The sequence below is a fragment of the Podarcis cretensis genome, assembly GCF_951804945.1.
Source record: "Podarcis cretensis genome assembly, chromosome: 1".
NCBI classification, from domain to species: Eukaryota; Metazoa; Chordata; class Lepidosauria; order Squamata; family Lacertidae; genus Podarcis; species Podarcis cretensis.
The window spans coordinates 117599817-117623974 of NC_137170.1; the positions used below are offsets into that span (position 1 = coordinate 117599817).

The following is a 24158-nucleotide window of genomic DNA, read 5'->3' on the forward strand; positions in this document are numbered from 1 at the left end:
TACTGACGTGGGTAACATCACTTGTTTTTGCCCTCAAACTTTGCTCTCTCTCTATACTAACCTTCAGGTTTCTCCCTTCAATATGTTTTAATTCCTGTTTCAAGTTGGACCCAATGCACACATTCCGATTTAGTTTTTTTTTAATAGTAAATTTTAATTAGTTTTCAATTACAGTCTGATAATAGCCTCATTATAACAATGCCAATTTATAATACTACACCTTTCAATTTTGAATCACCTAACCCAGGGTGTGAACAGGTTTTATTCAGAAAGTAGTTAACCCTTTTTATTCCAGTGACGTGTGGTTGACTGAGGTAGGTTAACAGTTCTTGGTCCAAAACTGAACACTTCCTGAAACTTCTTGGGGTCTGTAAAAAAATGCGTAGGGTCATGCTAAATTCGACTAAAAACACATTTGTGTAGGTTTTTTTTTCTAGTTTTGTTTCTTTGGTAAATCTTACTGAATTTGGTAGACGGGGATTTTGTTTGTTTGTTTTATTACAATTATATACTGCCCCATCATCAGAGGATCACAGTGTGGTTTACAATATAAAAATACAAAAATACATAATGACAAACAAAACAATAATTCCACCATACACTTTTCGAAAAGTTTTTGTCCCCCCCCCCCAAACGCAACATTTCAGGAGGAAAAATCTTAAAGATCTGTGGGATGTGTGAAGCAGCCATTTAGGAGCCTCTTCCATTTCCTCAGGCACTTGTGTCACGTATTTTGGAACTTAATAGAATGTAAAATAAATGTTATTTTATTTGCTTTGATCTAAAATTTAGCTTCATTTTCTCACTCGTTGTAAAAGGGTTGTAGCCTGAGCCAGCAACACCCCCTCATCTCACCCCACCCCTGCCCAAAAGTGTACGTTTCTTGCTCCCTAGGCTTGGTCCCTAGGTCGCTTGCAATTATCTTGCTGGCTTGAAGCGCACATTGCCTCCAGGCAGTACTTAGAAGGAGCCTTGTAGCTGTTGATACAGAATCAGAGAGATAAAATGTAATGTCTTTTACGGTCCATTTCCTTCTTCCCTTTTTTGATGATGGCGGGGGGGGGGGGGCAAAGGGAAATTTGCACTTCATCATGGGTTTTCTTGTAGGAGCAAAATCCCCAGTCCAAGTTATTACCTTGTTACTACAGAAAGGGGTGTGCAAGCAATTCAGTTTGGGGCAGGCAGGTGAAGAAGAGGGCAGGGTCTTGGCAACTTTAATAGCCGTGGGTTAAGAACTCATAACCCACCTACTTTCAGCAGCCAGAAACACCATAACCAGACACTGGAGAGACCTGTCAGGAGTAAGCATGGACCAATGGTACCAAATAGTATGGGAAACAGCCCTACTAGAAAAATTAACTAACAAACTGAAACTGACACAGGGACAAACAGAAGAAGACACCTTCACCCCGGTATGGCTCCCCTTTATCACATACACAGCCCAACAGGACAATGACAATAATCCACCAACAGCATACAAATCAATATGGCTAACTTGATCCAAAACACCCACCCACCTCACTCACACACGAAAACAAAGATCACCACAGCCAATCACAAACAAACAATCACATCCTAGGCCAACCCCAACCTCTCTCACCACCAAAGGAACACAAGTGAACAACACAAGCACACTGACACCAAACTACATACATTAAGCATAATAGAAACACCGCTACCCCACCCCACCCCCATCCATCTCCCCTCCTTCCACCCTCCTTTCTTCTTTTTTTTTTTCTTTTTTTTTTTCTTCTCCCCCTAATGCCTCAACAAATGAAATGGATTTGTAAAAATGTTACACGGGGAAAAAAAAAAATACGAGGCATTACACTTACACTGTAAAACAAGAAAACCCTTAATAAAATATATTAAAAACAAAAAAAAAAACAAAAACTTTAATAGCCGTGTAGGAGGAGGAAATTTAAGCATGACATTCCCCTTTGCAGGTATTTAATGGTGCTCAGAGTTCTCTACCCCTTTTCACCTAGCCATTCTACATCCTAAGCCTATTTTCTTATCAGGGGACGGGAGAACCCTCCAGTAAACAGCAGTGATATATATTTTTTCATAAATGTGTGTGTATGCGCGTGCGTGTGTACACACAACATGGCCCAAAAGTAGGTATACTGTTTTAGAATCCACTTTTTTTCTTCTTGACTGTTCTTTGTTTTAACTGTATTCCTACTTCTTCAGGTGACCATGTATATCCTATATGCATCCTTTATTTCCTCCAAAGAGCAGACAGTGGAGTAAAGTACATGGGATTGCCTATGGTTTTAATCACATTTTTATTTCAAGCAGTTGTTTGGTATTGGATGCTGCTCTTAGCTCTCCTCTGCCCCTCCGTCGCTGGTTTTAATTCTGCTGATTTGACTTGTCATCTTTTTGCACTGAGGCCTTTTATAAATGGATCCTTGTGGTTACAGTGAACTGCTTTGGAAGTATTGTCTGCTGGCATGGTTTGGATTCAGATAGCACCTGCCTACTGAGCATGGGGCTTGCAGATAGTGCTGATCAATGAGGTGTGGGGGCAAGTGGCTACGGCTTGGGGAAAACTGCCTTGTGGGCCAAACTGGAACCTGTGACTGGCCAGAGGTCCCCCACTCCTAGGTTAGAGTATTGGATGTGACTTGACTAGATTTCCATTTAGCCACAGAGCTCACTGGATGATCTTGGGCCAGTCCAAACATATAATCATCTATTCCAACCCCCTGCGATGCAGGAATCTTTCACCCAACATGGGGCTCGAACCCACAGTCCTGAAATTAAGAGTCTCATGCTCTACCAACCAAGCTTCTAGCTCTCCCCTAGCACAGATGACAACCCAGGGCTAGCAAGTAAGCAGTGCAACTTACTTCCCAGTAAATGTGCATAATATCTCAAGTGTGTTACAGCAAGAGCCCATTTCCCTATTTTCCTCCTGGAACCAAAGTCTGTTCGGCTAGTCCTGTGATGCAGTGCATTCTGCAGAGCATGTTGCCTTCAGCTCAGAGGAGCAAACAGCCAGCCCCATAGAGGATGCGTAAAATGTTAACAGTTCTCATGCTGAAAAATACGTCTTGGTGGTCTTTTCACGCAAGGGGGTAAATACATCACCATGAGGGAAAGAGAAGGGATGATGGAAATAGTCATCCAGTCCAAACCACTGCCCATTCAGCAGGACCACCCACACACCTGCCACCCTTGCAGATGAGCCCATGCGATCCAGACTGCAGTGTGACGCTGGCAAAGAGCAGGCATATGGCAATAGGTGTTGCCAGAGCAATAGCTGCATATGACTCCCATCTGCTGAACTGCTTTGTATGCATGCATGGACAAAAGAAACTTTTCATTGTAACTTGATAACTTGCATTCTACGACTGATCCTTTAACTAACACACACACACACACACACACACACACACACACAAACACACCATCCAAACACACCTTTTGAATTTTAGTAGTGTTTCTAGGGTGTAGCTTAAAAGCACTGCTGCAGGTGTATAAGCTGTTAGGCTTGCCTAAAGGGTCTCTTTACATTGCAACCTATACAAATAGTAGCTGAAGCTAGGATTAACCAGTATAAATTTGTAGTGTAGATAGGGCCTGGGGTGTGCTGGTTTTCTTCCATGTTACTGGCACAAACGTGGCTTTTACTTCAAGCAATGAGTATTTGTTCCTATTGTCTCTCCTCCTACCTTTCCAGATACAGTTGTACCTCGGGTTACATACACTTCAGGTTACATACGCTTCAGGTTACAGACTCCGATAACCCAGAAATCTTATCTCAGGTTAAGAACTTTACCTCAGGATGAGAACAGAAATCGTACAGCAGCAGCAGGAGGCCCCGTTAGCTAAAGTGGTGCTTCAGGTTAAGAACAGTTTCAGGTTAAGAACAGACCTCCAGAACGAATTAAGTTCTTAACCCGAGGTACCACTGTAGTGAGAAAAACCTGACATTTCTGTTTGAATCACAGCAGATGTTGCTGGTAAAATATTAAAAGGTCTATATGCATGTCTGGTGTACTTGGATTTGTGTGTGTGTGTGTGTGTGTGTGAGAGAGAGAGAGAGAGAGAGTGATATTCTGGTTCAGATGCTCTGTAACATTTAATTCATGCAAATAAAATTTTAAAAAAACTTGCAGGAGCAGCCAAGGTCGGCAATGCCTCCTGCTGTAAGTGCTTGTGGCACATTTGAAGCTGCATGAGGGCAATGTTAATTGATGTGCTCTGAATACATGTAATTTGCTTTTTCTGGCTCAGTTGTTCCTGATACCATAGTGCCTGTTTGGTCGCTGAGGTGGCTTTTAAAGCCAGAGCTGCACAGCAGGGGAAGAGCTGAGCAGGGGTGGGGTGTGTGTAGAGAAGATACAATTCCATTACTAAAAGTATTCTTGTCTGCAGAGGACAAGCAGAGAGCACACTGCCTCTGAAGCTTCTCTGCTCTCCTTTGTTTCCAGAGCTGCAGCCGTTGGTTGCACAGGCTGAGCAGAGCTGAAACCAAGATAACTGTTCAGCTGAGAAAGCTGTTTGTTGTTCACTTCCAAATAAAGACAGGCTTCCAAATAATGTGACGCACATTATTATTAATGTGACGCACATGGGACGCAGGTGGCGCTGTGGGTTAAAGCCTCAGCGCCTAGGACTTGCCGATCGAAAGGTCGGCGGTTCGAATCCCTGCCGTGGGGTGCGCTCCCGCTGCTCGGTCCCAGCGCCTGCCAACCTAGCAGTTCGAAAGCACCTCCAGGTGCAAGTAGATAAATAGGGACCGCTTACCAGCGGGAAGGTAAACGGCGTTTCCGTGTGCGGCTCTGGCTCTGGCCAGAGCAGCGATGTCACGCTGGCCACGTGACCCGGAAGTGTCTCCGGACAGCGCTGGCCCCTGGCCTCTTAAGTGAGATGGGCGCACAACCCCAGAGTCTGTCAAGACTGGCCCGTACGGGCAGGGGTACCTTTACCTTTACCTTTACTCCAAATAATGTGGGGAAAATAATGGGTGATGAACCTGTGCGGCGTCGGGAGACGTTTACATTCCTGTCTTCCCTTCTTTCCGGAAAAGGCTGTTTGAAGGACGGTTTTCTCTTTCCCTTTGAAGTTTTATGTGGTATCTAAAACATGGATGTACCAAATTTCCCTTCTTTCATGGATGCTGTTGGCCTCAACAGATAATCCTCCATTATAATAAACACAAACTGCAATATGGAATATAATTCTTTTAAGTCGAAACATTTCTTCTTAATGATTTGTACTTGCATGGCTTGTGCAATCTATATACCTCAACCCTCTCTTTAACTTGCTTTGTGCTTCATTATTCAATAATAATAATAATAAATAATAATAATAATATGAAAGTAACCTTATTAAATACAGTAGGTATTAACCTTTACATAGTGTACCTTACAGATAGGTAGCCGTGTTGGTCTGCCATAGTCAAAACAAAATAAAAAAAATTCCTTCCAGTAGCACCTTAAAGACCAACTAAGTTAGTTCTTGGTATGAGCTTTCGTGTGCATGCACACTTCTTCAGATACACTGAAACAGAAGTCACCAGACCCTTCTATATAGTGAGAAGGTGGGGAGGGGTATTACTCAGAAGGGTGATGGGATTGGGTGATTGGCAGATAGCTGCGATGAGCCTGTTGACGACTCTTAACGACTGCAATAGGTCTTACAGGAAAAAGCAAGGGGTGAGAAGGTGAAAAATGGCTTTGTCGTGTATAATGAGATAAGAATCCAATGTCTTTGTTCAGACCAGGTCTCTCCATGGTTTTAAGTTTGGTAATAAGTTGCAATTCAGCAGCTTCTCTTTCCAGTCTATTTCTGAAATTCCTTTGTAATAGAACAGCTACTTTGAGATCTTGTATAGAATGTCCTTAGAATGTATAGTGTACCTTACTTCACATAATATCTCTCCTCCATGCTATTGGAGATTTTTTTAAAAAAAAAAAACAGCACTGAATTTGCACTTTGTTACTCAGCTGGCTGTATCAATGCACAGACTCTTTCACCACCCGAAAACCAGATATTGCACTTCGTTGGCTTCATACAAATCCCATAGAAGTGCAGCTTTTTCTCTTCTCTCACTCCAAAACTGTGTTCACACTCCTGTTTGAGGTGTGCTCACTGTGTTCCTTCCAGTGCTGGGTTTTGAATCCATGTTCCCATGATGCATATCTGTCCTGTACTTCGTTATAAGATACTACTGTTTGATATGTTGTTTTTTCAAAGAAGCTTCAAACCAGTTAGAGTCCTTAAGCCGTTCCTAATTTTTTCTTTAGCCAGGGTGAGAACACGTTTTCATAGGGTAAAAACATCCCTCCCCTTGCATAAACACACTCCCCCCCCCATGAGCACACAAACAGAAATGAATCTGACAATAATGAAGCCATGCTGATGAGAGCAGCTAGGGAGGAAAGAGTTGTGAAATGCACAAACACACGGAAAGAAATAAAGAGCAATGAAACGGTGAAAACAACACAAACACAGCCCAAGCTTGAATTCTAGCATAGTCAGTGGTACGTGGAAGAAGGGAGTGAACGTTGAGGGTTATTCCTTAACATTAATCATAGTCACGAGAAGGAAATACAGATTTGGACAAGGAAATAGGTGAATAGTGGTTTGGAACGCCAGAGGACAATAAGGAATAAATCTGAAAAAAGAGTAAAGCAGAGATGAATGCTGGTATGAATATGTACCCTTAGCAAGGGAACCATTATGTTACTGGAGAAGAGGAATAGGCTCTTCACCTAGACCTGGGACAGACAAACTGACATTTTGCACAGGTCAGAGCGAAGTGGTACAAAACAGATGTTCCCACAAATTATGCCCACCAACTCCCACTTCCTCTACACAGAAAATAAGGTGGTGCTCACCATTTCACACAAATGAAAATATTGATGATTCATTCTGGATTTATTTTTTTTAAAAGGTTGGGATTTTTATGGGAGAATAAAAAGCTAGTTTTTGAGTATGTTATTCTGGCAGCTGAATAATGAATAATGAATAATGAAGACATCATGTGGAAACATGCCCCTCCCCCCAAAAAAACCCAACCCAACCCAGCAACTATGTTAATTTAATAATAAGTACAGTAAGTGTGAACCTGGTTCTGGTTGATGGACTTTGGGATTCTTGTAACAAACCAAAGCAGATCCTGCAAGCTTAAAATAACCCTGCCTTATTCTATTCCCTTTTACTCCGAATCCTCTATGTTTCCTGCCCCTTAATTTATCTAAAGCAATAAATGTTCAGTTGAAAAAAAGCACTCTCATTTTACACAATGGACTACATTGTAGGGCCTTCTCGGTAGTAGCACCTGCCCCATGGAATGCCCTCCCATCAGATGTCAAGGAAATAAACAACTTTTTGACTTTTGGAAGACATCTGAAGGCAGTCCTGTAGTGGGAAGTTTTTAATGTTCAATGTTTTACTGTGCTTTATGTATTTAATTTGTTGGAAGCCGCCCAGAATGACTGGGGCAATCCAGTTAGATGGGCGGCATGTAAATAATAAATTATTAGTAGTTAGTAGTATTACAAGGTGCTCACAAATTCAGAAACCTGAATTTGACAAAACCAGCAGCGTGCTGATCTTTGTGATGAATGAAAAGATAAATGCTTCCAGAAGGTACAAGAAAACAAACACGAGTTCTGTACTGAAGCAGATTAGAAGCTAGGTATGATCTCCCATTTATTCCGTTCCTCATTTGCTCATTTTACTTCAGGTTGTCTTAGGAAGTTTCCTTTAGAGACTAACGTCCTACTTCTGCCGCGGCAGATCTATCATGAGGAGTTGCTGATTCAGCATTGTGAAGGGCAGAGAGACACCATCAGTCAGCAGGACACAGTAACAGATGGAGGCCTTTAAAACTAAGTTTGCTCTGGGTGTTAAGGTATCCCTTGGCTGAAACAATTAGATACAGATTCCCTTCAGAGAGAGTGAGCGAGAGACATAAACATGTGTGCCATTTAAATCGAATCTAGTACATCAAGCCTGAAACAAGAAGCGTTTGACTCCTAATTGCCATATTTCACAACAAACAAGCAAAAACAATAATGTGTTTAGATTGTGTGTGTTGTGACTAGCCATGCCTCTTACTAAAAGCAGCTGTGAATTGGATTGTGACTACAACATTCTTGGATGTGGGCTGAATCCCGTGTTACTTTTCTGCTGGAAAACAATCAGACACACTCATGCCCTTGTTTATCCTAATACAGTGGTACCTCTGGATACAAACCGGATCTGTTCCGGACCCCCGTTCGCATCCTGAAGTAAACATAAGACGCGACTGCGTGGGTCGCGTTTCGCCACTTCTGCGCATGCGCGAAATGTCATTTTGAGCGTCTGCGCGAGCGGCAAAACCGGGAAGTAACGCGCTCCGTTACTTTTGGGTCGCCACAGAGCGCAACTCGAAGATATTCATCCCGAAGCTACTTCAACCTGAGGTATGACTATATAAAACCAAAGCTGGACAAATCAAAGGTTTCTTTTTTTGGGGGGGGGGTGTTCAGTAAGAAGATGACCCAGGGGCAAGATCTATCTACCCAACGGATCCACTACAGATTTGGGGACCTGTTTTCTGTAAACAGTCGATGCTGTCATCATTAGTGGAGTGCAATGGACACTGGAGGCCCAGCTCACATGATGCTACATCATGATGCTACAATGTGGTAGCTAGGCAATGTCCGAGACTGACAGTGTGGCTGTGAACAAGCGGTGACTGACGCGCTGAACAAGACCTTGGGGTCATAGTGTGTCGTTTGATAAAGGTGCCTTCCCAGTATGCGGCGGTTGTTAGAAAAAGGAGAATTCTGTGTTATGGATTACAGTTGTACCTTGGATCCTGAACGCCTTGGTACTCAGACATTTTGGCTTCTGAACGCCACAAACCTGGAAGTGACTGTTCCAGTTTGCGAACTATTTTTGGAAGTCAAACATCTGACGGGCTTCTGATTGGCTGCAGGAGCTTCCTGCACCGAATCAGAAGCCGCACTTTGGTTTCCGAATGTTTTGGAAGTTGAACGGACTATTGGAACGGATTCTGTTCGACTTCCAAGGTGCGACTGTATGAAGAAAGGGACTGAAAATACAAATCTGTTGTGTGACCACACTTGGAATACTGTGTACAGTTCCAGTCACCTCAGCTAAAAAAGCAGTGTCGTAGCTACGGGGAAAGCTAGCCGAGGTTGTTGTTTTTGTCCCAGGTGAAACCTCCAGAGGGACGCCATTGAGGCTCCTCGCCTGTGGGTGTGTACACAAATGCGTGTGAGTGGTGCCAAACTGGGTCTTTGATTTGGGTCCAATAAAGCCTAGTTTCGCCCCTGCGAAAAGGATATTCTGCTACCGGTGTAGAAAATTATGTGCGGAGCAGATAAAGTTTTTCTTCCTCAGAATGTTGGGGCATCTACTGTTGAAAGACCTTCTCAGCTCAGTCTTCCTTGCCTTCTTCACTGCATTCAACCAGTGGCACCTGTGCAGTGTTCTTGCTTCTGCTTCAGTGGGCTCCTAAGTGAGCTTTGCACTGGATGTAGACTGATCCTTCAGCTCTGCCACAGGTTTCCTGGGCAAACGTAAGTCACTCAGTCTCTCTGAGCCTCATTTTCGACATTTTGAAGATATCGGGAACATCAGGGAAGTTGTTCACTTACATATTAGTAAGACAGCAATTTTGACCTTGCTTGTATTCATTTTTAGTTTTGCTTCATTCTTAGAATGAAGTTTTACTTCATTCATAGATATTGCACTTAGTGCTTGCTACCCTCCCTCCCTCCCTCCCTCCCTCCCTCCCTCCCTTCCTTCTCAAATACAGCTGCTGAGCTTGAAGCAGAGAGTGTTATTGTTATTATTTATTAGCCTCTTCTTTGCCACAGGCAACTCAAAGCAACTTACAACTTACAAAGCAACTTCTATCTTACTTATTTCTTCAGGCCTAAAAGGCTGTGTTTTGATTTTGTGGAGAAAAAGCAGCTGCTGCCCCTTTCTCTGCCTGGGGAAATGGCCACAACATTACATGGGAGATGGAGTATTGAGGGGTAGTAAGCACTGGGCTGGTTAGGGCTCTCTATTCCAGGGATGCTGGAGCCTGTGGACCTCCATATGTTGCTGCACTAGAATTTGCATCATCCCTGACTATTAGCCATAGTGGTGCTGCTGGCGCTAAGGGGAAGTCAGAATCCAACAATGTCTAGAGGACCATAGGGTACCATCTCTGCTTTCTCTCTTCTGTTTCTCCAGTACTGTCAAACGTCAGATGAAGGGAACACCCAGAGGAGGGCTTCCAAATAATATACAGTGGTACCTTGGTTTACGAACTTAATCTGTTCCGGAAGTCCATTCTTAAACCAAAGTATCCTTAAACCAAAGCGTGCTTTCCCATAGCAGCGGGGGACTCAATTTACACTCAACAGGAAGTGGAACGTGTTCTGCTTCCAAGGCAAAGTTCACAAACCAAAACACCTACTTCCGGGCTTAATCCAAGTTGTTCATAAACTGAGCTGTACTTAAACCAAGGTACCACTGTATTAGCAAGTGGTGAGGTTCTTGCAAGAGAAGGCAGCGTACACACACGCACAAAGATTTATGCATATGTATAAAATCCAGGAATCCGCCCCCCTGCATCATGTTTCATTCAGCCCCAAGTCTGTTTCCTTTGCTTTCTGTGGCATTTGACTGTGATTAACCATTACTGGATTGTGTCCAATGTGTGTCTGCGCACAGAGCACACAGAGATGTATTGCAACCCTTCCCAGGGGTCCTTCAAAATATGGATCCTCTCTCCATCCCTCCTACCTGTCACAATGACAATTGTTTTGTTAGTATGCAAGATCTGAGAGCTAAAAGCCTTTTTGAGTAGCTGGGACTTTAAGTATGCATTTTTAAATAACATATATTAAGTTACTTTCCCCACCCCACCCCATGTGCTGTAATTTCTATGATTTTCTTCTTTATAAACTTGCAGTGCTTCACCTCAAATGTAGAATGACAATAGATGTTGTACGCATATAATATTTCTCCTTTTCTGCATTATTCAAATTGCTTTCTAACCTTCGTACATAATTCTGCCATTCCTTTTACTGCTGCTGTAAAGCAAATGGTTATTTTATACAAATGTTACCTCTTGGCTATTAATTCAGTGATTATTTTGGACTATGGCACTTCTTTTTAAACATAGGGTGGTGAAACCTCATAAATATAAAGCCTGCCATTAAAAAAAAAAGTCTTTGACTTGTTTTGTTCATCAGTTTATGATCAAATGGTTATATATTGTTATTCATCCACCTGAAAAATCCTGATAGTTTATTCAAGCAACAGCACCAAGAAAATTCATACTTCCGATATGAGCATTTTATTACCATTTTTTTTTTTACCACACTCGTTGCCTCAGAGTAGCTCTGGACAGTACAGACAATCACTGTCAGTTACCTGCTCTGTATGCTTGGAAGTCAGTTTCCAGCACTTGTCCAGGAAAGTTGCACAGACCATATTCCCATCTACAGATTATTCAACCTTCCTGGGTGGTTGTCCTCACAGATATGACAAGCAAGCACTTCCAGCCAGCTGTGAAAGCGATGGCATGTGCTGGTTTTTAACTTTCGAATCTGTTGCCAGCCCTGGTATGTAACTTTCAAAACTGCACTGCAGTCACATGGATTTTCATACAATCCATGCCAGTGCAATACCCAAATATCTTCATGTGTGGATTTGCCAAGGGTGTGTTTGATGCAACTTTGGAAAGACGAGCATTTTAAAGACTCTGAAATTCGCATTCGCCACTTAACTCCCAAGGTTTGAATTTGAATTGCCACTTCGTCTCGTAATCAAAACCACTAGAATGCCTATATTACACAAATCCACTTGAAAAAACACGTAAAGGTAATAGGCTGTATAATAACAATTGTAAAGTTATTTAGTGGAAACTACTTCTCAAAATTAGATACAGCTTCTCATAATGTCAAAATCAACATGGTGACAACATATTAAAATGTAGCTTATTCAGTTGACCACCAAGTCCAGTACAGGTATCTACAAAATGTGATTCTTTTTTGTCAGTCCCATAGTACATTCATTTCTAATTTATTCATGTTCTCATGTATTTTTCTATCTGACGTATTCCTTAGAAGAGTACCATGAAATAGTCTTGTGTCTAATGAAGATGATAAGGTTGGTAGACCTTATTTGACTAAGAATCTATCACGAATAGGTAAGTACAGTTAATGTTTATGTTTGTTTGTTTAAAAATTCTGGAAAATCAATAAAAAAAAATGGGGAACAACACAAATTTATCATGAATAGGATCCATGTAGCTGTTATATACAGTAACGAACTACACACAGCTGATGAAGCCCTTTGGGGCGAAACAGGGGAATATCCAGGAATCCTTGTCCTTTCTACCTGTGCCAGCATCTACCAGTGCCAGTTTCTTATGTCTACCAACCTTATCATCTTCATTAGACACTTACAAGACTGTTTCATGGTACTCTTCTAAGGAATACGTCAGATAGAAAAATACAAGAGAAGAAGAAATTAGAAAGGAATCGCATTTTGTACATACTGGGCTCGGTGGTCAACTTTGCCATTGTTGTTATACAACCTATTACGTTTACGTGTTTCTTCAAGTTTGTCTTGTAATGCAAATCCATTGCAGCTGCTGTAGAGCTGACAGCTAGCTCAGGACTACTTTACATGTGACTTTTGTAGGGGGTGGAGCAGCATTCATAAAACATAACCTGTGAAGCAGGACATATTTATTCTGCTGAGCATACATAGGTCATATACATACACAGCCATTTGTCCAAATGCTATTTCAGTGAAGTTTCTAGGCAGTCTCCATTTAAGTCATGGAGAACCTGTGGCCCTCCAGGGGTTGTTAGACTAAAACACCTGCCATCCCTCAGCATTGGCCATGCTGCAAGACGGAATGCAACAACATCTAGAGGACCACAGGTTTCCCATCCCAGATTTAACAGAATGGATCTTGTTGCAGTTTTGATACTAGAGGGATTGCACTTCCAGTTTGTAGTTTTCTCTCCCTTCCTAGATTTCCACCATACATTTTGCAATTGCCATTTCTAGGTTGTCTAAATGGATTTGGGAAACATTTGTTCTAAGAAAGCGTGGCTAGAAAGAGCCTGAGCTGCGCGTGAGAAATTTTCTCATTGTCTTTGGGTAATTCCAGGCAGCAAACATTCCACTTGTGTCAGAGCTTGGCATAGACAACATCCATTTTGACGACTTCTCCCTCGACACAGACGCCATGATAACTGCAGCCCTCCGGATGTTCATGGAGCTTGGAATGGTGCAGAAATTTAAAATTGACTATGAGGTAACCATCTGTTGTGCAAAGATAATCGGCGCTGCTTTGGTTTTGGCAGTGGTTGTGCCCATTTGTCCGTGTTAAGTGTCCCTGATGCGATTTGTACTTTTCCATTTCAGACGTTGTGTAGGTGGCTTTTGACAGTGAGGAAAAATTACCGAATGGTCCTGTACCACAACTGGAGGCACGCTTTCAATGTGTGCCAGCTCATGTTTGCCATGTTAACTGTGAGTATCTTGAGTGGCAGGCATCTTATGATACTATCCACATTGTTGTCCGAACATTTGTTTCCTCTTCCCCTTGCTAATACGGCATTTAAAAAAAATATTGAGATGTAAGCGCCCAAGAGAATAAAGGGTCCTAATTTGATACCTAATTTGGCAGCGCTTATTTGGCAACATTTGACAGGGTTTGAGCACGGTGAAGGAATGGAACCACAGATGGCAGTTGTATGATACTGACCTTGTTGTTATAGAACCTAATCTTAAAAGAATGGGTTTTACACACACACACACACACACACACACACATATATGTTGTGTAGGTGGCTTTTGACAGTGAGGAAAAATTACCGAATGGTCCTGTACCACAACTGGAGGCACGCTTTCAATATGTGCCAGCTCATGTTTATACACACACACACACACACACATATATATATATATATATATATATATATATACACACACACCATATTTTTCGCTCTATAAGATGCACCAGACCACAAGACGCACCTAGTTTTTGGAGGAGGAAAACAAGAAAAAAAATATTCTGAATCCCAGAAGCCAGAACAGCAAGAGGGATCACTGTGCAGCGAAAGCAGCAATCCCTCTTGCTGTTCTGGCTTCTGTGATAGCTGCGCAGCCTGCATTCGCTCCATAAGACGCACACACATTTCCCCTTACTTTTTAGGAGGGAAAAAGTGAGTCTTATAGAGCAAAAAATACAGTATATATATATAGAGAGAGAGAGAGAGAGCGCGTGCCTAGAAGTCATTGCTTCATAAAATCCCCACTCTGCCAATGTGCCCGTAATCCAGAGAAAGTTCAGCGTGTTGCTCCCATTGAGGAAATTAGGACTTGGGCATGTAACCATAGAATTTAAGATGCATTAATTTAAATGGGTCTGAAGATTCACGTACTTTAATGCCCCAAAGAGCGCTGAGCTGCTAATCAAGTACATGGTGAGAGAGTGTAAGGAAGGACCAGGCAGCTGGCAAAGAAACTTCAGTGGGAATAGTAAAGTGAGCATTCCAGTTTATCCGAAACTGGAATCTTTAACTGGTAAGCTGCAGCTGCCAACAGGAGCCTTTATATTATGGTGGTGGGGAAACAGTTAAAGGATACAGGTAAACTGGACATTTCAGGTGAAGGAAAGAGGTGACGAAGGAGGGAAACCTGGGTTGAACTGGTTAAGAAGAGCTGCTAGGTTCAGGGGTTCAAGGATGTAATGGGAGGACAAGGGAGTATGCTATTTTAACATTTTATTCTAGGGTGCCAAAATTTCTTAGCGGTGGCAGGTGTTTACAACCAGCTTCATGAAGACAGGCGAACAATTTCCTTTGGCTTTGGGGAAGGCATAAGAAAATTTAACCAAGACACCGAGAATTATTACTTCCACATCACATTTATGCAAGGTGCTGATCACATACTTTCAGTTTTTGTTGTTTTTTTTTAATGTAGACAAATTGCCAGCACGGACACCTTGACAATATGAGGCCTCACTCACTGAATAAGTTTGGAGTTGATGGTCCTTCCCAGCTGTCAATTCCCCACTTCCCCTTAGACATCCACATTTAATAAAACACACACATGTACATATTTGCACTTAAATCATGGCATTGTGCCCCCAGTCTGCTCATCTGTGCACTTTAAGCTGATCCAGCATCATGTTTGACAACCTAGATAAATTATTTGAAGGTTTTCATTTTTATATTTTGTTGCTAAAGTTGCTACATAAAAATCAAAACCTGCTTGATAACTGTACTGTTGAATGCTTTCACATTTGTGCTGCCGCTTTTGCTCATAACAATACAGACCTTAATGCAAGACTTCCGCTAGGTGGAGCTCAAAGGCCAGAATTGTTTTAGGTTTCTTTCTGGAGTTGGTGAGGTATGACAGCATGTTTTATCGTTTGATGAAACAGCTTCTTTTCATCTGGATTGAATAACTACCAAACAGCAGGATCAAATGGAATTGCAATTGTTTGGAAAGTGTCGGGTTTTTGTTTTTGTTGTTGTTGTTTTGCTTTGATAGGGTTAAAACGTCTATCTGTTGGCTGTGGATCTGTGAATATCTGCACAGCTAATTGTCAAAACACTGCCAAATGCGAGCTATTTCCCAAACAACTGTTTCCCAAATCTCAGCCTGCACTGCTTATGTGTCAACTCTTAGAGCAAATTCACATGACCTTTTCTTCTCTACAACAAGGCACTATCCCCCACTGGCAGAGAGTCATGGGGAATCTGTCATTGTGAATGGCTTGCTATGCAACAACCCTTCCTTCTTCCACCTTTGTAGGTTGCATGATGACCCCATTCATAAAAATGGAATACACACACATCCCTGTCATGAGATGGTTGCCTAAAGTTCACTAAAAGTCCCTGTACAGTTGCAAGTGGTTATATGAATTAGGCCTTAAAAGGATTTTGTTGGAATGTCACTACAGTGGTACCTCGGTTTAAGAACAGCCCTGTATACGAACTATTCAGTTTACAACTCGCAAAACCAGAAGTAGTGTCCCGGATTGCGAACTTTACCTCGGTCTAAGAATAGAAGCCGAATGGTGGAAGGGCACCGGCAGTGGGAGGCCTCATTAGGAAAAGTGCACCTCGGTTTAAGAATGGTTTCGGTTTAAGAACGGACTTATGGAATGGATTAAGTTCGTAAACCGAGGTACCACTGTGTAGTTCTTAGTCAGATGTGAGACTCCAGAAGCGACTCTAGAATATGTGTGTATTTACATATTCAACTAAGATACTTTTAGTTATGGGAATGACTTGTAGCGCTCCATCTTGATGGAAAAGAAACACCTAGTGCTGCAATAATACTGAGCATTCAGTTTTAGGCACACTTGAAATCTTGTGCACACTTACCTGGGAGTCAGCTGCAGTGAGCACAGTGACACTTTTATCTCAGTAAACATGTACATGATGGAATTGAAAGTCTGCTTCCATATAAACTTTTATCCTGACTTCACTGGCCACAAGTTTTGGTGGAATGTGTATAATAAACCATAGTTTAGTGGATCAGGGTCTTGCACAGCTGCGTTTCCTTCAAAATAAAACTATGCATACTTTTTGAAGTGTGAATAATGTGATGTGCTAGGCCTACTAGAGGACAGCAATAGCAGATAAAGTCCGTAGTTAAAGCCTTTGCCCCGGAAGCAATCTTAGGAAAGGCCTCCATTGGTATACAGATCACAGGCTACTCGCCATGAACAGAGAACAAATTCTGTTCCCTTCTGTATCTATTCTCATACTCTTTTGACTCAATTCTCTTCCATATCCGCCAACATGATATATGCCCAAAAAATGTATTATACAGATCTACACAAGACAGACTGACTAGTCTAAAAGAGAAGTATTGACACTACTTGAATGTTAAGCACAGCAAACATAGAAACCAAGGGTTGAACATTTCATTTGAGAGATTTCTGACCTTAAGCTCATTACAATAAAAAATAAAAATGTAGTAGAAAATGCATTGACAGACTGGTGCTGTTCTCCTTGGTTTCAACAAAGTCTGGAAATGTTTAAGGTCCCAAACAGATGTGGTAAGATCTCCCACCATTTTAATGTTAACTCAGAAGGAGCAGGTTGCTGGTGGGAATTGGATTGGAGCTGTGGTACTAGCAGTACTTCTGTGCCACTTCGCTGTTCTGAATCTCCACCAGTCCGGCTGCTGGTAGCTCCCTTTCAGAAGAAAGATGGACACAATATAGGCACTTGCGTTTCACCTTCCAGGGTTAATAGAGGGGGGGGGGAGTTTCAAAGGGAATATTGTTCAGGGGAAGGGCTCTCCACCAGTGTTGCTACTCTGATCAAAATGGGAGCCCTCTTGTGGCTGCTTTTAAAATACAATGACACAACGTCGGACAAGTCCAATCATAAGTATTATGCCTGTCACAGCGACAGCATTGTGTGGCGCACAGCGTTGTGCAGTTCTGTCTGGCACACCAAGGGTGCACGTGCCTGCGCTGTTCTACATCTGTGGGATTCTTTCACTTCAAGTGACTGGATCTGCTCCTTTTATCTTTTAATCTCATAGTTGACACACCTCTTCTACTGTCCGTGTTAAGATGTGGGTGAACATATCAGACGACACAGTGATTCTTCAAACAACTCTTGTTTATTCACAGGCCAGAACAGAACTGAGCTGAAGGGTTCAGCCAGCCTGCTTATATAGAGCTCCACTAGAACGCAACAGTAACCATTTTCTGTAACTATCCAATCACTGAACGTCACTTTCGACCCCTTATTTGCATATGTGGACCTGAACTATCTACAGTATCCCCCTGCTGGCCCAGGGTGAGAACTTCAGTACATAACAGTCCACATTTATGCATTTGATGAAGTAGGTTCTGCCTACAAAATGCTCATACAATGATAAGTGTATTGATTTTAAGGATTCTCTGGTGTTTTCTAGGCCTGTGCAACAGCTGGAGGGGGCGGGGAAGCTGGGTATACTTGCCCAGAGCTTCAGAGGGCTAAGCCAAACAGGGGGCCCCACCAGGGACTGGCAATGTCTTCTCTTTTTGTCTTTTAGTTTATAACTTTATTCTAAAAAGACTCCCACCCTGGGCCTCAGACAAAGCTCTGCATGGGCCTGATGTTTTCTCTCAACAGACTTAGCACAGTTGCGCTTCTGGCTAGTCAGCATTTAGAGTTGAAGATATGTTAAAAAGTGAAATTGAGACTAATATCATGTTGTCCAGAAGGGTTCGGAATTATTCATTCTAATGCTACCTAAGCTTTTTCAAGTGTTCAGAATGGGATAATGACCTTAGCTGCTGGTGGGACCAAAATTCAATGGAAGGATCCACCCCCCCCAACCTATGTATGTTTATTGAAATATCTGTAAAGCCCTTCAACCCTGCCCACCCCATGTACAGCCATACATGGAGAACCTCTGTTGATGTTCTAATGAATGTGCATAGGGGAGGAACAGATCCTGCCACATTCCACTACATGCAACTATTATCAATCTTTTGAAAGCCTGAATAAAGACTAGCAATTTGGTTGTTTGCGGTTAAAATAACCTAAATTGAACAGAATGTTTAATTACGCATAAAGTATACAGAGTATGCATCAGATTTCTGACAGTACCATTGAGTTTAAAAGTACAAGACCAAACGTAAAAGGCCAAAGGATAAATTTATATGTGACTGATATGCACATTGTGTAATGTTTTTCTAGAAGAATCACTTTTCCCTTTGCAGTTTGTACTCATAAATGGCCATTCCATTAGCACTGTTCCTACATGTGGTAAAGATGTAAGTAAACTCCAGAACAATAGACACTTTAAGTAAAGACACCTTGAAATATAAGCACATATTTTGCCATTCTGCTCATTTTTCTTCCTAAGCATTACACAGCTCCTTATGGAATGTAATAATCTTATACAACTTACTGGTAATGTGTGGGGGACACACGTATATTATTATCTTAGATTTTATAGTAATACTGTCAATGAGGTTATGCTGAAGAGCTGCAGTTCAGCACTTTTATTACTGGCTATTACAGTAAACACACTGACCCGTTATTTGGTTTTTATTTATTTATATATCTTTAAACGTGGATCTTACAAGTTTAAAAACGATGTTGGGGATGTCAGTGTGGTCAAGTTCAGAGAGACAGAAGGGTAATGAATAATAGATAGCAAGGGAGAAAAGAATGTGTGTTTCTTTTTAATGAATTAATGCTTCCTCCTACTAATACTTCTTCCTACTTCCTACTAAGTACATTACATGATACTGGGCACCTAACCTAGGCTCCACTCAGATAGCACTTTATTCTGTTTCCTCTCAAGTTTCCTTCCCTGATAATCTTTGTGTTTTTTTTGATGTGATTTTTCACACAACATAAATGCCCCTCCTGGAAATCTAGTGGACTCTTAACTGAAGTTTTGCACTCATTTTCAGGTTAATTGCTTCCAGAAAATAAATGTTTGCAACCCTGTTAACCTGGAAAATTGTGGGAGCTTTGCAGCGTAATTTCCCCACGGTTTTCATGGATCACGTCGCCCGCACTCACATGATGTAATTTGGGGTGGTATTCTGGCATGCTGTTCTTTCCTGCTGTTTCATGGGGGAATCAAGGAGAAACAGAAGCACGCCTGCACACAAAATGTGGTGGCATGTCCGATGAGGTCTGCTGTTGTGTCACACCATGCCCACTGGTGTAAATGAAATTTTGTGTGACTTGGAGATACTTTGATCTCAAAGCCACAGTTACGTAACACAACAGGTAATGCAGTATAAAAAGAACAGTAGAAACCAGCACAGAAGCACTAGCATTATAACCAGGAAAACAAAAAATCCCCAAGTCTGAATGCACCCCCAAGTTTTAGCATTTATAGAAAACTGATCTCAGTAAGATATATTATAGAAATAAAAGATTATGTTGCTTGGAAAGACCAGGAGGGTCATCTAGTCTAACTCTGTGCTGTTTTATAGCCCAATACTATGCAAAGTTACAATTGCTTCCAATTTTTGGAAACTGAACATATATTCAGTATGTAAATCAAAGATTAAATGGAAGTAATGATAAGCAGACCTTGTGATCAAGGGATAAATATAAAGCCATCACTACTGAATTTGTATTTATCTATATGATTTATATACTAAATTTCTGCTCTGGTAGGACTGCTATGGAATCACTTACGTTTGTACTCCAAAGACGCTTTTAGATACATCACTGAGCCTGGAATTCCAGGTTATATTGGAGGTTACTAAGTTGAAGAAAGGAAAATCAGAGTACCATCATGAGAACTTATTTCTAATGGCCTAGGCCAAAAATAAAATATAGGGTTTTAATAATTTCTTGTTGCTTTAAAAAATTTAATTAGTGCATTCTGCATGTCCATGTTTTGAAGTAAAGGTAGAAGGTAAATAAATTACCTCCATCCGGTTAAGTCCAGTCAAAGGTGACTATGGGGTGCGGCACTCATCTCGCCTTTCAGGCCGAGGGGGCTGGTGTTGGACCACAGACAGCTTTCCAGGTCATGTGGCCAGCATGACTAAACCGCTATTGGCATATGGAGGACCATGACGGAAGCCAGAGCGCACGGAAACGCTGTTTACCTTCCCGCTGCAGCGGTACCTATTTATCTACTTGCACTGGTGTGCTTTCAAACTGCTAGGTTGGCAGAAAATGGAGTCTGAGGCTGTTGGGACATCTAGAAGGCTACAGGTTTCTCATCCCTGGCTTAACTTCCTCCTCGCTGTGAGGCTCTGATCCCACTACCACGTAGAATGGTGGCTTCCTTCAAACGGTGGCAATTCGTTTAGGTTTATGGTGCTGGGCTGCCTAGATTTGGATTACCAAGCCATGTTGATTGGGAGAAAGAGGTTCAATTCCCCATGCACGTTACCCTTGATGTTCACAATGGTTTGCTGCTATTAAAGCTAAATTTGTGGCAACTTATACCACATGGACTTGTATTGTCCTGTCTGTTACATGGCATCAACAGAACTGTTAATACTTTTCTAGCACCCAAAGTGGGGCAACCACTAAATTCATTTACAAAGAGTGAAGAGGAACGCACAGTTTTCAAAAATACAGTTTCAGCCTAAGCTGTGTATGGCTGTGAGTGTTTTCATTCCATCAGGGAGTCCTGCTATGCAATGCAGCATTAAAGTTTTAAAATAACTTCACAGCTCTGCAGTCCTTTTATACGTTCCGTGATTTATACTGTTACCCCTGTATGGCTTGGCCTTTGAGAGCTGCAGACCTGGTGCTGCAACCTACGCATCCATCATTTTAACTCCCATGACTGCTTTCATTGATTGTAATGAGACTACTCGTTTGAGTAAGGAATTTTGACTGTAGGATCAACCTCAAGATCAGCCCGATTTTTTGTGTGTGTTTTTGCTTTACAGTCATATTTCTTAAGATGCTCTTCAACATTTTATTTTTCTTTCCACAACTCATAAATATAGCAAATAATTATACATAAATGCAGTGTGCTAACAACAAAGCACATGAAAGCAGACCAGGTATGATGCAATTAATTTCCTCACATGAAAAAAATGACCTCCATAACTCACTTTAGACTCTGACACTTGTGAGTTAAGGTCATTTATTTTTTGGCGAAAATAAATTTTGCTCTCCTATCTTGTACTGTGCATTTTCCTTTACATGTTTCCGTTTTTAAAGCAAAGGGAAACATAATCACTTGTCTAGTGCCTTACTAAGCAGATAATTTTCCTGCCCCTACAGCATACACTGAAAACGATGCTTTTGTAATAATTTTTACCTACTTTATTACAAGATTTCCTTTTTTGATCAACTACAGCTGAATTTATTCTTTAAGAGTTGTGTCTGCTTTCAGCCAATGTCCTTTAATTATGACATGAAACGTCCAGTTTGCACACAATTTTATTTATTTTACAAATAAAATCTACTGAAAGCAAAAATTAATAAATTATAGCCTGATCCAATGAGCTGATTTAGTGGCACATAGAGCTTCGGATAGTAAGGATTAGGGTGATTAAAAGAAAAATAAAAAAAGGATCAAATTACATTGCAATGGCTTGCTGCATTATGCTGGCGCTGCAAGCGTACCTGTTATGTTCTACCATCTTAGCAAATTAGGTCAGCACTACTTATTCGTTACTGTGTTTTTAACGTACCCTTTGTCCAAGGAGCTCAGGATAATGTACATAGCTAAACATAGTTTAACTGGGGGAAACTAGCACCGAAAGATGCGACATAGTCCCATTATCCAGAGCTGTAGAGAAGAAACATGCTGTTCCGTGTGTTGGATAGAATGGGGCACTGAGGATAACCAGAGGGGGAGCCGGGGGGGCTGTGGCCCCGGGCACACATTTTGAGGGGGCGCAATCAGGCGCCCCCATGACAGGCATGGAGCCCTGGTAGCTGAGGCACAGCAGCAGGCGGGTTGGTTTTGTGGGCAGGTGGGTGGAGGTGGTGGGCAAGGAGCCTGTTGGAGGCGGGCTCAGTTCACCCTCTGCATGCACCCTCACCCCAGCTGCCCGGTCCACTAGGGCGGCACAACACTTGCCCTGGGCACCGGCAGCCCACACTACACTACTGAGGACAACAAAAGCCTCTAAATCAGCCTTTCCCAACCTGCTGACCTCCAGATATTTTGGATCATGCTTCACATCTGCCCCAGTTACGGTCCAAAACATTGAGGGTAGGGGTGGGGAGGGACGCATGTGAAAATAAAGGAAAGTTTGTTACTGCATCTCTGGCTGGGATGAAAGCTTGAAAAGTTATTGGGGGCTTGGTGTCCTCTTTCTATACCATTGCTTCCTGCACCACTAAGAGGCTGTTCTCCTCCAGGACAACAGCACCAGCCATTGCTGCCTTCCCGGTACCCAAAGGCAAGGACAACCTGAAGTCTTAAAGCATAGACCCGGGGTGAGGGAGAGGCTTGCATCAGCACCGGTGAAGAAGGTTCCTTCTTGATCCCATGCCCAGCTATCTCTGCATAGTGAAGCCTCGTACAAGAGTGGTTGGGGAGAACCAGCCAGATGGGTGTGGTATAAATGAGAAAATAAAAATAAAAGACTTTTACAGGATCAGCAAGGAGATTGCAGTAACAAAATACTGCATCGAAGATGGCTAATTCTGCTTCCCTTCCTTTACTGTTTCCCTTATGGCATTCTTAACATGATAGCTGTGTAATACATGACCACACCAGATGGAAAGCTTCCTGCTCCATGGCCCAGTTACTGATGCGAGACCAGTTGGTAAATTTGGCCAACTGGCTTCCTGGTTACAATGTCATCAGAAAAGCACAGTGTCTGATGAAATTGAGGCATTTATTATTTTTTAAATTGCACTTTGGCAATATTGTGATGTATGAGCAAGTATATTACTGGCAAAGACAAGGCTAGTGCTTTATTTGCACTATGAATCCACATTCATGGGTTCCAAAGCTCAGAACAGTAAATTGGATGTAACAGGGAAGCATTCAAGAGAGAGAAAGGGCCTTCTCAGTGGTGGTTCCACTTCTGTGGCACTCTTTGTCTATCGATATATATATATAGATACAGTTTTTTAAAAACGGGTTTTAAAACCCTACTTATTCTAGCTTTCTTTTTCTTAAGGAAATTATGTTAAATCTTACATTTAGATTACTTTTTCCAGAACAGAACAACTGCACAAAAGTATATAGACTACAGTATTTATGTTGCGAATGACCCTGTGATCGTCGGATAAAATTTAAATAAATAAGCAAATAAATGAATGAATCAAAACAAACTTGTTTGTCCAAGAAAAAGAAATTGTTGCAATTCAAGTTCATCAGCGTGCTTACTTGTTTTCTAAAATGAAAGTTCAGAAGTGCTTTTAGCTCTTGCCCTGTATTAAGCACCTCCAAAGTTTAAAATGGGAAAATGAATGTTGTTTTAGCTGACTAGTTTTGTTTACATACGCCAATTAATCAAATTATCCTTTCACTGAGAGTCTTTCAAGGATCAGCTCCATGTGGGAGGGCCAAACTTTGAATATTTGTCTGAATGCTTGTTTAGTTTTATTCTTTTTATTTTTTATTAATTGTTTCATATTTTATGTATTTTATTTTAATTACATTGTAAGGGTTTTAACTCTGAAAGGGGGCATAAAATAGTCTAAGAAATAAAGAAGTCAATCTCTGTACATTTTCCTATTACA

The 24158-nt window shown here is 41.7% G+C and overlaps 1 protein-coding gene across 11 annotated transcripts in view; it reads left to right on the forward strand.

The window, feature by feature from the left end:
* Window positions 1–24158, forward strand: part of PDE11A (phosphodiesterase 11A) — a 162854-nt gene that overhangs the window by 94779 nt on the left and 43917 nt on the right. For all 11 annotated transcript variants that reach the window (XR_013839322.1, XM_079977352.1, XM_079977349.1 and 8 more), the window contains 2 exons: window positions 13157–13303; window positions 13414–13521. Coding sequence is in view for 10 of the 11 variants with exons in the window: in XM_079977352.1 (XP_079833478.1) it covers window positions 13157–13303; window positions 13414–13521 (255 nt within the window). In the remaining variant the exon portion in view is untranslated. The remainder of the gene's footprint in view (window positions 1–13156; window positions 13304–13413; window positions 13522–24158) is intronic.